At 30.2% G+C, this 12,383-nt stretch overlaps 1 protein-coding gene and 1 long non-coding RNA gene across 2 annotated transcripts in view; one reads left to right on the top strand and one right to left on the bottom strand.

The window, feature by feature from the left end:
• Positions 1-9,014, bottom strand: part of LOC111713768 (CD63 antigen) — a 12,933-nt gene extending 3,919 nt beyond the window's left edge. The window contains exons 1-8 of the mRNA XM_023488714.1: positions 8,974-9,014; positions 7,518-7,574; positions 6,589-6,618; positions 4,245-4,319; positions 2,940-3,000; positions 2,491-2,533; positions 2,323-2,377; positions 1,503-1,589 (exon numbers count right to left, since the gene is read on the bottom strand). Coding sequence (XP_023344482.1) covers positions 1,503-1,589; positions 2,323-2,377; positions 2,491-2,533; positions 2,940-3,000; positions 4,245-4,319; positions 6,589-6,618; positions 7,518-7,574; positions 8,974-8,996 — 431 coding nt within the window. The 5' untranslated portion in view covers positions 8,997-9,014. The remainder of the gene's footprint in view (positions 1-1,502; positions 1,590-2,322; positions 2,378-2,490; positions 2,534-2,939; positions 3,001-4,244; positions 4,320-6,588; positions 6,619-7,517; positions 7,575-8,973) is intronic.
• LOC111713777 (uncharacterized) lies at positions 4,337-5,449 on the top strand. The gene is made up of 2 exons (XR_002767785.1): positions 4,337-4,796; positions 5,252-5,449. It is a non-coding gene; the product is annotated as an uncharacterized LOC111713777 (long non-coding RNA).
• Positions 9,015-12,383: the final 3,369 nt, after the last annotated feature.

Here is a 12,383-nt window from a genome sequence, read left to right as displayed (position 1 = left end):
GATTCATAAACCTTCCCTGGGGTCCCTAGATGTCCCACAAAAAATTTGGGCCCGATCGGTTCAGCCGTTTTGACGTTTATTGGATACAAACAAACAAACAAACAAACAGACAAACAGACAGACAGACAAGCCAAATTTATATATAGAAGTAAAAATATTGATTGCTGCACATTTTCCGGGCGTACTTTTTTTATCTTTTTAAAATCCTCCCTTGCACCCTAACCATATATCACACAACATAGCCCAATCAGGATAGGGTTAAAACTTAAAACTGGTTTTACTAGTTAACTGGATTTAGCAAAAAATGTTATTATTGCAAAATATGAAATCCCCCACCCCCTCCCACAACGTATACTGATTTTCAAGAACTCAAGGATAGGGTTAAGACAGTTTTACCTGACTTCCTATTTTCGGACATAATTTTTATAATTTTTTTTATTTTTTTTTTATAATTTTTTAACACTAAAGATTGATTAGTACTAATAACAACCGATTTTATCCAGCACTGGAGTTGGACTTAAACAAGGCTCAACCCCTAAGATTGATTTACAAAGAAAGCCATTTTTACATGATCTTAGCTCAATGATAAATTTCAAAAAATCAATTATATTAAAAATGTTTTTCTAAGATTGACAAAATAATTACAAAGCCTGGTTTTATATGATTATGAGGTCAGACTAAAAGGGAGTGACCGGCTATGTAAGGTAGTTGAATGTGAGTATGCAGTGTTGTGGAAAACTTTCGGATTCATTTGAGACATATTAAACCTTTTAAAGATCAGTAAATCCTGAGTTTGAGTGCAAAATCGACGTTCAAAACTCTACTTTGGGGTTGGATACGTTTTCAGAATTATTTTCTTTTAATAATTAAATAACGACAACGAAAAATATAGTAAAAATTATACAGTAATCTAATTAGATGGTTAGGAACATATTTCTCAAAAGAAATTTGTCAATAAATCAATGCTAAAATCGATTATTTCGTTTTCATTATTATATTGAATTTCTAATTTTCTTTGAATTTATTCGCAGATTTCTTCAAATTCTTCAAATGTTGTTCTTTCAATAATAACTCAAGAAAATCTGAGAAAATCTTTGTGAATAATAAGAAACCAGAATAATGAGATAATAGAAACTAATAATTGAACAAGATTATTTATTTTCAATGATAAGATTAATTTTTATTTTCTTAACATGTTCCTATACATGACTTCTGTAGTTTATTGTAGAACTTTTTTACATTTTATGTCGTCGTTATTTAATAATTTAAAAAAAAACTAATTCTGAAAACGTATCCACCCCCAAAGTAGGAGTTTTGAACATCGAGTTTGCGCTCAAACTCAGGATTTACTGATCTTTAAAAGGTTTAATATGTCTCAAATGAATCCGAAAGAAGTTTTCCACAACACTGCATACTCAGTTCAACTACCTTACTCAGTTCAACTACCTTACTCCCTTTAATCTGAGCTCAAATTTAATGATTGATTGAAAACTCAGTCTCACCTGACACTGGATATAATCCCTGCTACCAGTATACAGAAGTCGACCCCAAGCAGAACAGAGAAGCAGGTTAACAGACAGCTATCTTCTCTAGAATTTAATGTAATGATTACCTCACATAGATTCAGACTGGTATAAAAAGTTGCTTCAAATATTTAAAGACGGGGTCGACTTTAAAATGCCGCAACGTCTTTGACTTATATTCAAAGAGAATAGAATATATATTAGAGGGGAATTTACTAGAAAAAAGTGTGAAAACGGCCATTTTGTTGTACTGTTTCCATACTGCAGGTGTACTTCACATATTTATGCTATATAACCTTTTGGGCTCTGGAATATCATTTTATAGAAAATCTAAAATTAATGTTAAAAGAAAACCAAATAATTGACCAATGATCATTTCACATAGACTCTATGCCTTTCACTTTAAAAACGATGATTTTCCGTTAAAACTATAACTCAAATGATGGTTTTTATTCACCTAATTCATTATAAAGTTTATTTAACAGCTTTAAAAATTTCGAAATTGAAATGAATAGTCTAGAGAACATACTGTGTTAATGTACTCTACTGCACATAATTTGTGAACATGTACATGATTTGTACACTTTGAACTCCCTTTCAGGCTGAAAGGGACTGAGAAAATTCATACCGAGAGATTCTTTTAATTCCTCTCTAATATATATTCTATTCTCTATGCTTATATTACCTTACTAGTAAATTAAATATACCTTTTTCTTGCAGCCCAAGACAAGTAAATTTTAGAAAAAAAATCAAATTTTTTTTGCAAAAATTCAATTCACCAAATACAAAATCTAATTACTTTGCAACAGCTGCAAATCCAAAAAATGAGACGAGCAGAGTGAACAGTCCACCTCCTACCATATAAAACAAAATTCAAGAAACTCACAATGGAAATACAAAAGCTCGAAAAAAGACTTTTAAATGTATTTTAGAAAAATAAATTTGTTTTCTTAAATTGCTCTGTTTCCTGTGAGAACTGTAGGTACAATAATAAAATCCAGAGTTATCACCTAAAAAAAAACAAATAAAAACGATTTAACCTTGGATTACCAGAAACGCTGGAATTTAATTGATTAATTTCCCCGTCACCGTGTTTTCAAACCTACAGCTTTTTTGATTATTAGGCTATAAACGATTTCAGTGATTTTCTTAAATTTTGAGAACTAATAAAATTTATTATTCCTTTCTTTTGAAATATACAGGAAACAAGCAAAAAATAATTTAAAATCTTATTTGGGTAGAGCATTGAAGGTTTAACGATTTTTTTAATAATCAAAAACGAAATAAAACTCTCTCGCTACTTTGATATGTGTTCGGAATGTTTTTTTTTACCAAAAATTAACCCCCCCCCTTGCCCTTAAAAAGAGGAAGGGAGGGGGGTGGAGGGGGGGGGGGTGGAATCTCGAAATATATTACCTCCAGCATGTGAATTCTATAGAAACCCATTAGGCTGGATCCGGTTCCAATTAAAATCAAACTAAAAATATTAAATGTTAAATATAAAGAATGTCCCGTACTAAAACAGTATGCAGTGCACGGAGTGCATTTTAATCATAGATTAATAATAATACAGATATAACACTTCGTCGTCTTCTTAAGATTTAGGAGTTTTTTACGCACATGCTCTCTCTCTGTCTTGTAATTCAGTGCGGTATGCGCGTAACTTCTATGGGCTTCTGCCTCGGGGTTATTGATAAACGAAAAACCCTCTAAATTTTGAAAAGACGCCATCTAGTGTTCTATCTGTATTGTTATTAATCTATGATTTTAGCTTCCAAGACATTTTACAAGGGAGATAAAAATTTAGTTTTGAAATACGTAAATCTTTAAGTTAAAAGTTCACACCGTTCTTCAGAATTGTGAATTACAAGGAATGAAAACAAAGCAGTGCAAGAGTTGCAAACAAATATCTATATTCCTCATCTTTTACATATTATTCTACTCTAAATGCATTAAGCCACATATATGCGATTCGTTTAAAATTTCACAGGCTCTAATCAAAATCAAACTAAAAAATTAAAAAATAGATGTAAAGTTATCACATGTCTTTTAAGAATCATTTATATTTGTATGTACTATGTATAGGTTGAATGTATCCAATAAACGTAAAAACCACTAAACCGTAGCCCAATTTTTGTTGGCCCTTTCATGACCCAATAGGAAGGTATACAAGTTGTCCAAAAAAAAACTTTGTAGTATGGGTATGGGTCTTAAGGAAACAATTATTTTGCTCAATTTTCTTTAAACATAGAAAACTCTATGTGCAAGTCATTTCAAGGTGTATTTTTTCTAGGCATCATACTTTTTTTTGAAATAACACCTCTTTGAAAATATGCAAAATTGTAGAATAACGAAGTGTCAGTCTGAAATAGGCTAAAATATTTTTAGATCAATGGCGCATTTTACATTTGCAATGCAACTAGTTATGGGAAATAAATTGGCTCGGTTCATTAAAAGACCTTTTATCAGGATTCTAAACATTTAAAACGTCTGTTCAATAAAAATAGGGTTTCAACATTTCCAAACTGTATTTTTAAAAAGCCTCTCAAAAAAATATAAAACCCCGACGTCAATAGTTTTAATTTTTGACTACGAATTAGAAAACATAAGAAATTTCATGTATTTTTCAAAGCCAAAATTGGGCACCATCTAATGATTTTCACCTTTAAACCTGCAGTACACTGTTGTTTATCTTAAAGCCAACAGTACATTATTGTTTACCTTGAAACCAGCAGTACACCATTTATCCCGAAAGCTGCATTCTTTCTACTCTCAACTGTTGCAAAGAAAGCCATTCTAAAACATGTACAAACACAGTGTTAACGTTAAAAATGTGGAATAGGAATACCATTAGTCCAAAGACTTTGCTAATTATAAAGACGAGGCGTTGGAAATTTATCCGACTATTGTGTACGCCTGTACAGCTGTATTTTGACGTCATTGGTTATTTTGGTTGTTTGAGAGTCTAACAATCGACATTAAAACCTTAGATATTTAACTCAATTGTGAATGTTTTGTGCTGAAATTTAACTCAAATTAATGATATTAATTTGTATTTTAAAATTGGTTTAATCATTTGTTGGATATGAGAGTCGTCTGGTGAATTATAGCTGAATTTGTGATAAAGTTACGCATCTCTTTTGTATTAAAAATAGCCAATAATTGTTAGTGAAAATTTTCAGATGTTGTCAAATATTTTTTCTGAGGTTCTATGGAATGGAATTTCTGGCGATGAAGAAGAGAGGGGACCAGAAATTTCAAATATTATAAACGGTAAATAAATATTGTGTAAATGTCGTCTTCTGTTTAATCTTAGGCAAAGAAATAATATCGCATAACTTAATGTATTAATCTTACTCTTCGATTAATGTATGGGAATTTTGTTTGAAAAATATCCACCATTAAAGAAAAAAATATCACAGACAGTTTCGTTAAAAATGCGAATTAAAGGACGACCCTTTACTTATAACTCTTTTAAAGTTTATTACTAAAGGTTCCAGGCATGAATTATTGGAGGATTTTAAAAAGGGGGATTAAAGAATTAAATACATTGGTGAAAATAAAACTGGGGAATATAAAGACGACTTTTAGACTCAATTTTTGATTAAATAGTTCAATGAACATAAAATACCGTAATTGAGCAATAAACATGCAGATTGTCTAAATTTCGTCTTCAAATTTCGGAGTTTTATGTATACAAATTCAATGAATAATTCTGATAAATTCAGGTTTGTCGGTGCCACTGCCTAGCAAAGTAACATGTATGATACCCAACTGCCAAGCCAACCAAGAATAGGAGAGTCTGCGTTTACAATGCCAGCAGATCCAAAAAGAAAAAAGTTTGGATGAAGGCTCTTTAATTGGATCATATGAATTCCAGAGTGTGAAAAAAACTAATACACTGTTAAATAAATATTATGACGTTATATTTTTCAATAATTCATTTAAATCAGGTAGAGAGAGAATTCAATCGGGAATGAAAAAGTAATGAGATAATTGATTACTGTTAAAAAGTACAAGGTACAATTGCATACAAGATATGTGACATTAATTTTCTTCTTATAAACACTTATATACTTCAAACCAAAAGTAAATGTTCCAAAGGACTGATAGATGTAATTTCAAGTTACCAACCCTTTAAAGGTCCTATCAACAACGGTACCATTTAAACATTTATCTGGGTAACCATGAGGAAGATATCGTCGTTATTTCAACTTAAAAAGTGATGAATTCTGTAAATTATGTGTTTTTCCACTAGTCACTGTTATGGACTATGGACAAAATAAATATTTCAAGATAGATACACTTAGGTGGTTTCCCAATGTTTTGTTTTTAAATAACTATTTAATACATTACAAAAGACGACAATATGAAACGTCAACAGGGTAAATATATACTTTTCTGGAGAAGACGACATTAGTTACTATCTTTTGGTACCCCAGAAAATGCGTCAAATTTGCGTCGATTTTCTGATGCGCTATCTTTAATTAGCAAAGTCTTTGCATTAGTCAGTATTTTGTGCATTTGATATTTTACTTACAACAGCAACAACATTGACAAAAAAAAAAACATATTATTTCAAGTAAAATGATTCCTTGCACACTCTCAAATTCTTTATTTTAAATTCATTTCACATAAGTCTGTTAGTCTTCTTTTCATTTAGTAGTTTTATAGGTCCCCATCACATCACATTGTAAATTCAAATTTAAAAGAAATTTACAAAATGCTGTTAATGCATTTTTTAAAAGTGTCCAAATGGAAACTGAAATCAAATGCGTAATTTGAAGTGAGGCACCTTCAAAAAGTCTGGCATGCCCGATTCACAATGGTACCCTTAAAGCTTAGTTTTATCAGAATGAATATCTCATTCATGTCTTTTCTCTTTGCAAATTAATAATTTTCATCAGAGGTGTTTTTAAACACGTGTGAATCAGTCTTCTTTGAATGAAAGGACAAATTGAATTTCTACAAAAACCAAAAAAAGGAGAGAAATTGTCAGAATTTAACACTTTTTTAATTCAAAGCTGTACTTTTTAAATTTAAAATGAATTAATTCAAGAAAAACCTGTATTCAGACCCTGTCCCGCTTCCGATGCTGGAGAAAACGTAGAATTTGACAAATCATGAAAAAGCAGGAAATGAAAAAAGTTAATAAAATTCAGCTAAATTATGTGCGTCCAATAAATAGCAAACACACGGCCGGAATAAAATTAAGAACGTCTTCAAACCTTTTTGTACCTTTTACAATGTAAATTTTTTTATGCAATTGGAATGTAAACTTTTATACATTTCGTTAGGGTGGGTCAAAAAAAAGAGTGGATAGCGAGATCTTGCATATAATAAATCACTTTTTTTTGGGGTAATCTAATTTTAACAAATATGTAGGAAATAAAAAAAAAATTTCTATCGCACCTTAAAATCTTTTAAAAAATCAGATGAGTACATATTGGTGAAAATGCGCGAATTAAATTCAGAAATCAACAAATTTTAATGATACACTTTTGTATGTGTATTTTCCTAATATCATAATTTAGATATTTTACCTTTCTTAAAAATTCACATTATAAAAAAGAATTAAAAAGAATAAAAATCATCAAGATGATTTTTTTCAAAAATAAAATTGCATATTTTTTCAATTTAATTTCACGCATTTTCTCCAAAACTACTAATCTGATAAACTTAAGATTTTAAGGTGTGATAGAAATAATATATTCCCGAACTTTTGTTTTTCTACTCATTTAATTTTAAGTAAAAAATTGTTACGCAGATTTTTTTAAAGGGTCTATCAGAAGGCCTAAATAAAAATTTGTATCTGAAATTTCATACAAATTTGTTAAAAATGAGATTACCAAAAAAACTGCTTTATTGTTGTTACATCAGTTATTTAGTGAAATAGGCCAATTAGTATCTAATATTCTTTAGACTTGATTATAAAAGTCGTCTTCCTATTACTCACTATATTAAGCAGTAAATCTAATGTTAAGCTATGTTTTCCTTGGAGAATATCCCGTTCCTCTGTCTAGATCCACGGAGGAGCGAGGCAGTGTAACACTAAAAAATCATTGTATAAACATATTTTTGTTTTATAATTGTATTGTGTTTGTTACAAGAAGAAACTCAATACTTAAAGGGATTATAAGAGACTACTATAAGGGACTAAAAGGGACTACAGTGAAACCCTTAATAACGAATACATCGAAAGAATTTATCAAATGTCGTCTTGACAATTTTTCAATGAATCTTATACTATATTACGTAAATTTCAGTATTTGCGAAAATAAATAAATAGCCATGAATATACGGGAACAGTTTTAAAGATTTCCATATACTCATTTAATTAAAAAACTAAATATCTACACCATTCCATAATCAGAAAGTGAAGAATACGACATTTGATGAATTATTTCGATGTTTTCGTTATTAAGGGTTTCACTGTACAAGGGACTTTAATGGACTATAAGGGACTATAAGGGACTATAAGGCACTATAAAGCACTATAAGGGACTATAAGGGTCTAAAGGGGGTATAAGGGACTATAAGGGACTATAAGGAACTATAAGGGAGTATAAGGGACTATAAGGGACTATAAGGGAATATATTGCACTATAAGGGACTATAAGGGACTATAAGGGACTATAAGGGACGATAAGGGACTTTAAGGGACTGTAAGGGACTATAAGGAACTGTAAGAGACTATAAGGGACTATAAGGGAATATATTGCACTATAAGGGACTATTAGGGACTATAAGGGACGATAAGGGACTGTAAGGGACTTTAAGGGACTATAAGGGACTTTAAGGGACTATAATTGTAATTTTAAGTGACCCTCCATGTACAGATGACAATGTTAAATTTGCAACTGTACCTTGGAAAGTTTTGTTCCGATCTAGTTTAAAATAGATATCCTTACTTTTTTATATAATTATTTATTTTCTATTGTGGTTTCTCTGAAAAAGTCACTTGCGCATTTCAGCTTGCTGTTAAGAAATAATGAATTATTATCAGAATTAAACATTTCCGAGTAATAAAATCTGATTTGAGTATTTTCCTTATTTTTGATCAGTTTAAGGTTTTCAAGGTAACGTTGCAATTCTGATACTAGCCTTTGAGCTTTGACATAATTTGTGGCATTCCTTCTAAAACCTAATTTTCAAATTGTTTTTTTACAATAATTATTAATTACCTTGGCATTTCTAAAATAGTGTACGCAAAAGAACTTTTTCACTTTAACACATCTTGAAAAATCAAGAATTTCATTTACATTTCAAGTTATTTATATTTAAAACCTAAAATTAGAAAAAGATTTTTTACTGGATTTTTTGTATCAAAAATAAAAATAATGTTACAAAAACGGCGTCGAAGTTGAATACAGCTTTATTAAAGACATCTAATACAAAAAACGTTTTAATTATTTAGTTTTCATCAAGATTGTGTAAACAAGTATCAAACCTGTGTAACCGCTGCACTCTCATATACACTAAAGTATAAATTAATCTGAAAAAATAAATAAAAAATTAATTAAATAAAAAATGGATGAAATATAATATATTCGTATAATATACAAAATGGTCTAGTAACCCGAAGATTGGTCTGGTATTCTTGAAATAAACAGAGGCCGAATTTAAAGAATTTGAGACGAGGTTCAAATATGGTTGATTCCACTTAAAATTGTATTCAATGTTGCGGCGCTCAATTGAAACCGGTTATTGGCGGATTTGAGACGCAGCGCTAATTCATTAAATTCGAACTCAGAGTTCCAATGTTTCCTGATGTTAGAACTTTTGTATTGAGAATTCCGGGATTTAGCATTGATCTACATCTTAGGCAATCCTTGCAAGCAAAACTTGAATTGAGGGATAAAGCATATAAAAGTGTCCGCATTGGATATCGATAATTACGGATCAAGATTAAGAATATTCGAACAAAAGTCCAATTGATCCAATTCTAAAGTCTGATTGGCAAAGTATGATATTTAGGCCGCGCATTACCAGAGTACTAGTAGTGCAAAAATAAGAGAATTCTGTAATTTTTACTTTGATGATTTTTCTTGAACTATTCCAACAGTTTTCTGCAGAAAAGAAGGTCGCGTATGTAAACACTTTTATATCAAGAGATGAACAAAACCAAAAATATTAATCACTGCAGGATCGAATTTTGCTTAATATTTTTTTAATAGATTTTAGGAAATCTATTTGTTAGCGTAATTTAGAGTAAGTTTATCTTATATGTGGTTTGATATATTTATCCATACTCCTAGTAATTTTAGAACAATGATACTCTTAGATTTCATATTTGCGGGGGGGGGGGGGGGGGTCGTATTACAGTAATAAACAAAACAGTAGCTATTACTCATTCGGGGGAATGCTTTTTTGTAAAATCGTAGAAAAGGGGGGAAAGGGGACGAGGTGGGAGGGGGGGGGGCTGATACGCCTGCATCAACATCCATATTTATATAATGACAGACTCTTTATAGATCATAATGTATTGTCGTTTTAAAAATTCAGTAGATTTTAATCCAATTCTTTGAAATACGTTTTTAAACACTATAAATTTAGACATTATTTAGATGGCGTTATAAAATTAAATCAAAAAGAATTTAAAGTATTTCATTGACAATTTTATTGCAAATTGAATTTATTTTCCAATTTTTTTTTCAAATATGCAAACTAAATTTCATAATTCATAAATCTGATATTTTATGGTTGCTTCAGGCAAAATAAACGAAATATAATATCATCTCATTTCCCAACGTAAAACTTAGATATTCCATTTTTTGGAAGTTTTTTTTTCAAAAATCCATCTCATTGAAAAGAATCCGTCACACTGGACTAGGGTTTCCAGCGAAAAGGAAAAATCGTTTCGCTAAAACTTCGCAAAAAAATGAAAATTATTAAAAAAACGAAAATTTTGCGAAAAATACAGAATTTTTAAAAAGAAATGCAAAATTTAATCGAAAAAGTTACGAAAATTCATCAAAAAAGACTAAATTGTGAGAATAAAAGACTCATTTTAAAGGAATTTCGAGGGATTTATTGATGGATTATCACAAAATATATATATATATAGATTTAAGAACGACTAGGACACATCAGACAATTTATAGATCAGACATTTATTAAAGTAAAAGAGGAGAAATTATTTATATGACATAATAAAACTTCAAATATTGAGCTATCAGAGCAGAGAACTCCACAAGTTCTTTTGAGCAATAAATTGTTGCAGCTATAAACTCATGGTTTTAAAAAAAAAATTTTGCATTTCGCGAAAATATTTTCGCATTTCGCATTTTGCGAACTTTTATTTCGCTTCATTTATTTTCGCGAAATTTCGCGGAAAAGTTTTCGAAATGCGATCGAACCCTACACTGGACCTTTGGACGTAAGTATTTTTATATGGGATCGTGTTTCATTGTAAAATAGATAGTGGCATCATTGCTTCTCTACTCTCTAGTTTTCATTTTTCAGACTACCATGAGGATTTCAATCTCAATTGAAATTTACTTAAGTTTGAAGTGGTCAGTAGACTTGAAAAATTTCTTTCTTTTGAATTTTACATGTTTTACGAGATTTTTAAATAAATTAAGTCCTGTGTTCTAAATGTCCTATTTAATTTTATTTTAATATCTCAATCAATTTTAAAAGTCCAATATGGCAGACTACATTTTGGAAATCCCAAGACTATACCTAGTTTACTATGCAAATTGTTAGATTCTATAAACTCACAGAAATTTATCACTTTTTTGTGGCTCTTATAAGTTTCAGGCGATTATGTCGTTTCTTGTTTTGGGAAAATAGTCTTCAATATTTGTCTCAAGATTTTTGCACTCTCTACACTTCAGTTTCAATCTGCATTTGCAAATTTATGACATCATCTTTTTCGAGAGGTTTAGATATTCAGAGAAGTTCATCAAAAGATTAAACTTTGTTACGTAGTTATCTAATATCTATAAATGAAAATTACTTTCTAACTCGCATGTTGGTACAAAATGTATGCAATGTTTTCCACAAATGATGAAACTTTTAGAGACGACTCAACAAAATTTATTCAGTCTGTATTCTTTTATCTATGGTTCTTCGTAGCTAGATTATTTAAAAAGAATACTGAGAGCAATACAACCATATATCCTTTATTTAAAGAATTACAGGTAGTTTTTTCACATTAAAACAGTAGATTTCTATTTTTAAACTTAAAATTAAAAAACTTCTATTAGTATTCTAATGAACTGAGAGAATCACAGTTGTTGGACGAGTAAACTAAACTAGAAGAATCTAGGCTGAAATATGATCTCAAAGGGTGGAATGTGTTTTCAACATTGTATCAATTCTTTACTATACTATGCTTAGATCATATATAGTGTACAGATTAGGCTGAAAGCAGAAAGCCAAAACTTAAATGTTTAAATAAAAAAACTGTACATCTGTAATTTTAAAAGAACTTGTTAAATTCAAAGGTTGAAAGTACAGGGTGTCCCAAAAAACATGGGAATTCAGTGACGAATTCGATATCGTCTTTGTTCTGAATTAGCATTGTAATACCTAATTTCCAAAGCCATAATATTATTATGTCTGCTAGAGTTTATTTAAAGAAAAGGGTAAAAGACTGCAAAGATGTGTCTATAATGTCTCCGCAAGATGAACAGTGAATACGGACAAGTTTACTCTGTTTGTATACTGTAATTTTCTTGTTTTACTAAGTACAACCGGTTGCAGTCAAAACATGAACAAACAAAATGTAAACATAGCAATGAACAAACAAAATGTAAACATAGCAGACGAAACTCTTACAGATTACAGCTTTCTCAGTAGGTATCCCTATACTAAATCAAAGAATTATTTGAAAAGACGATATCGAATTCGTCA

This window comes from Eurytemora carolleeae, unplaced genomic scaffold (assembly GCF_000591075.1).
Source record: "Eurytemora carolleeae unplaced genomic scaffold, Eaff_2.0 scaffold1307, whole genome shotgun sequence".
In the NCBI taxonomy this organism is placed as follows: Eukaryota; Metazoa; Arthropoda; class Copepoda; order Calanoida; family Temoridae; genus Eurytemora; species Eurytemora carolleeae.
The sequence above is the reverse complement of the archived record's forward strand: the minus strand, read 5'-3'. Positions and strand labels throughout refer to the sequence as shown.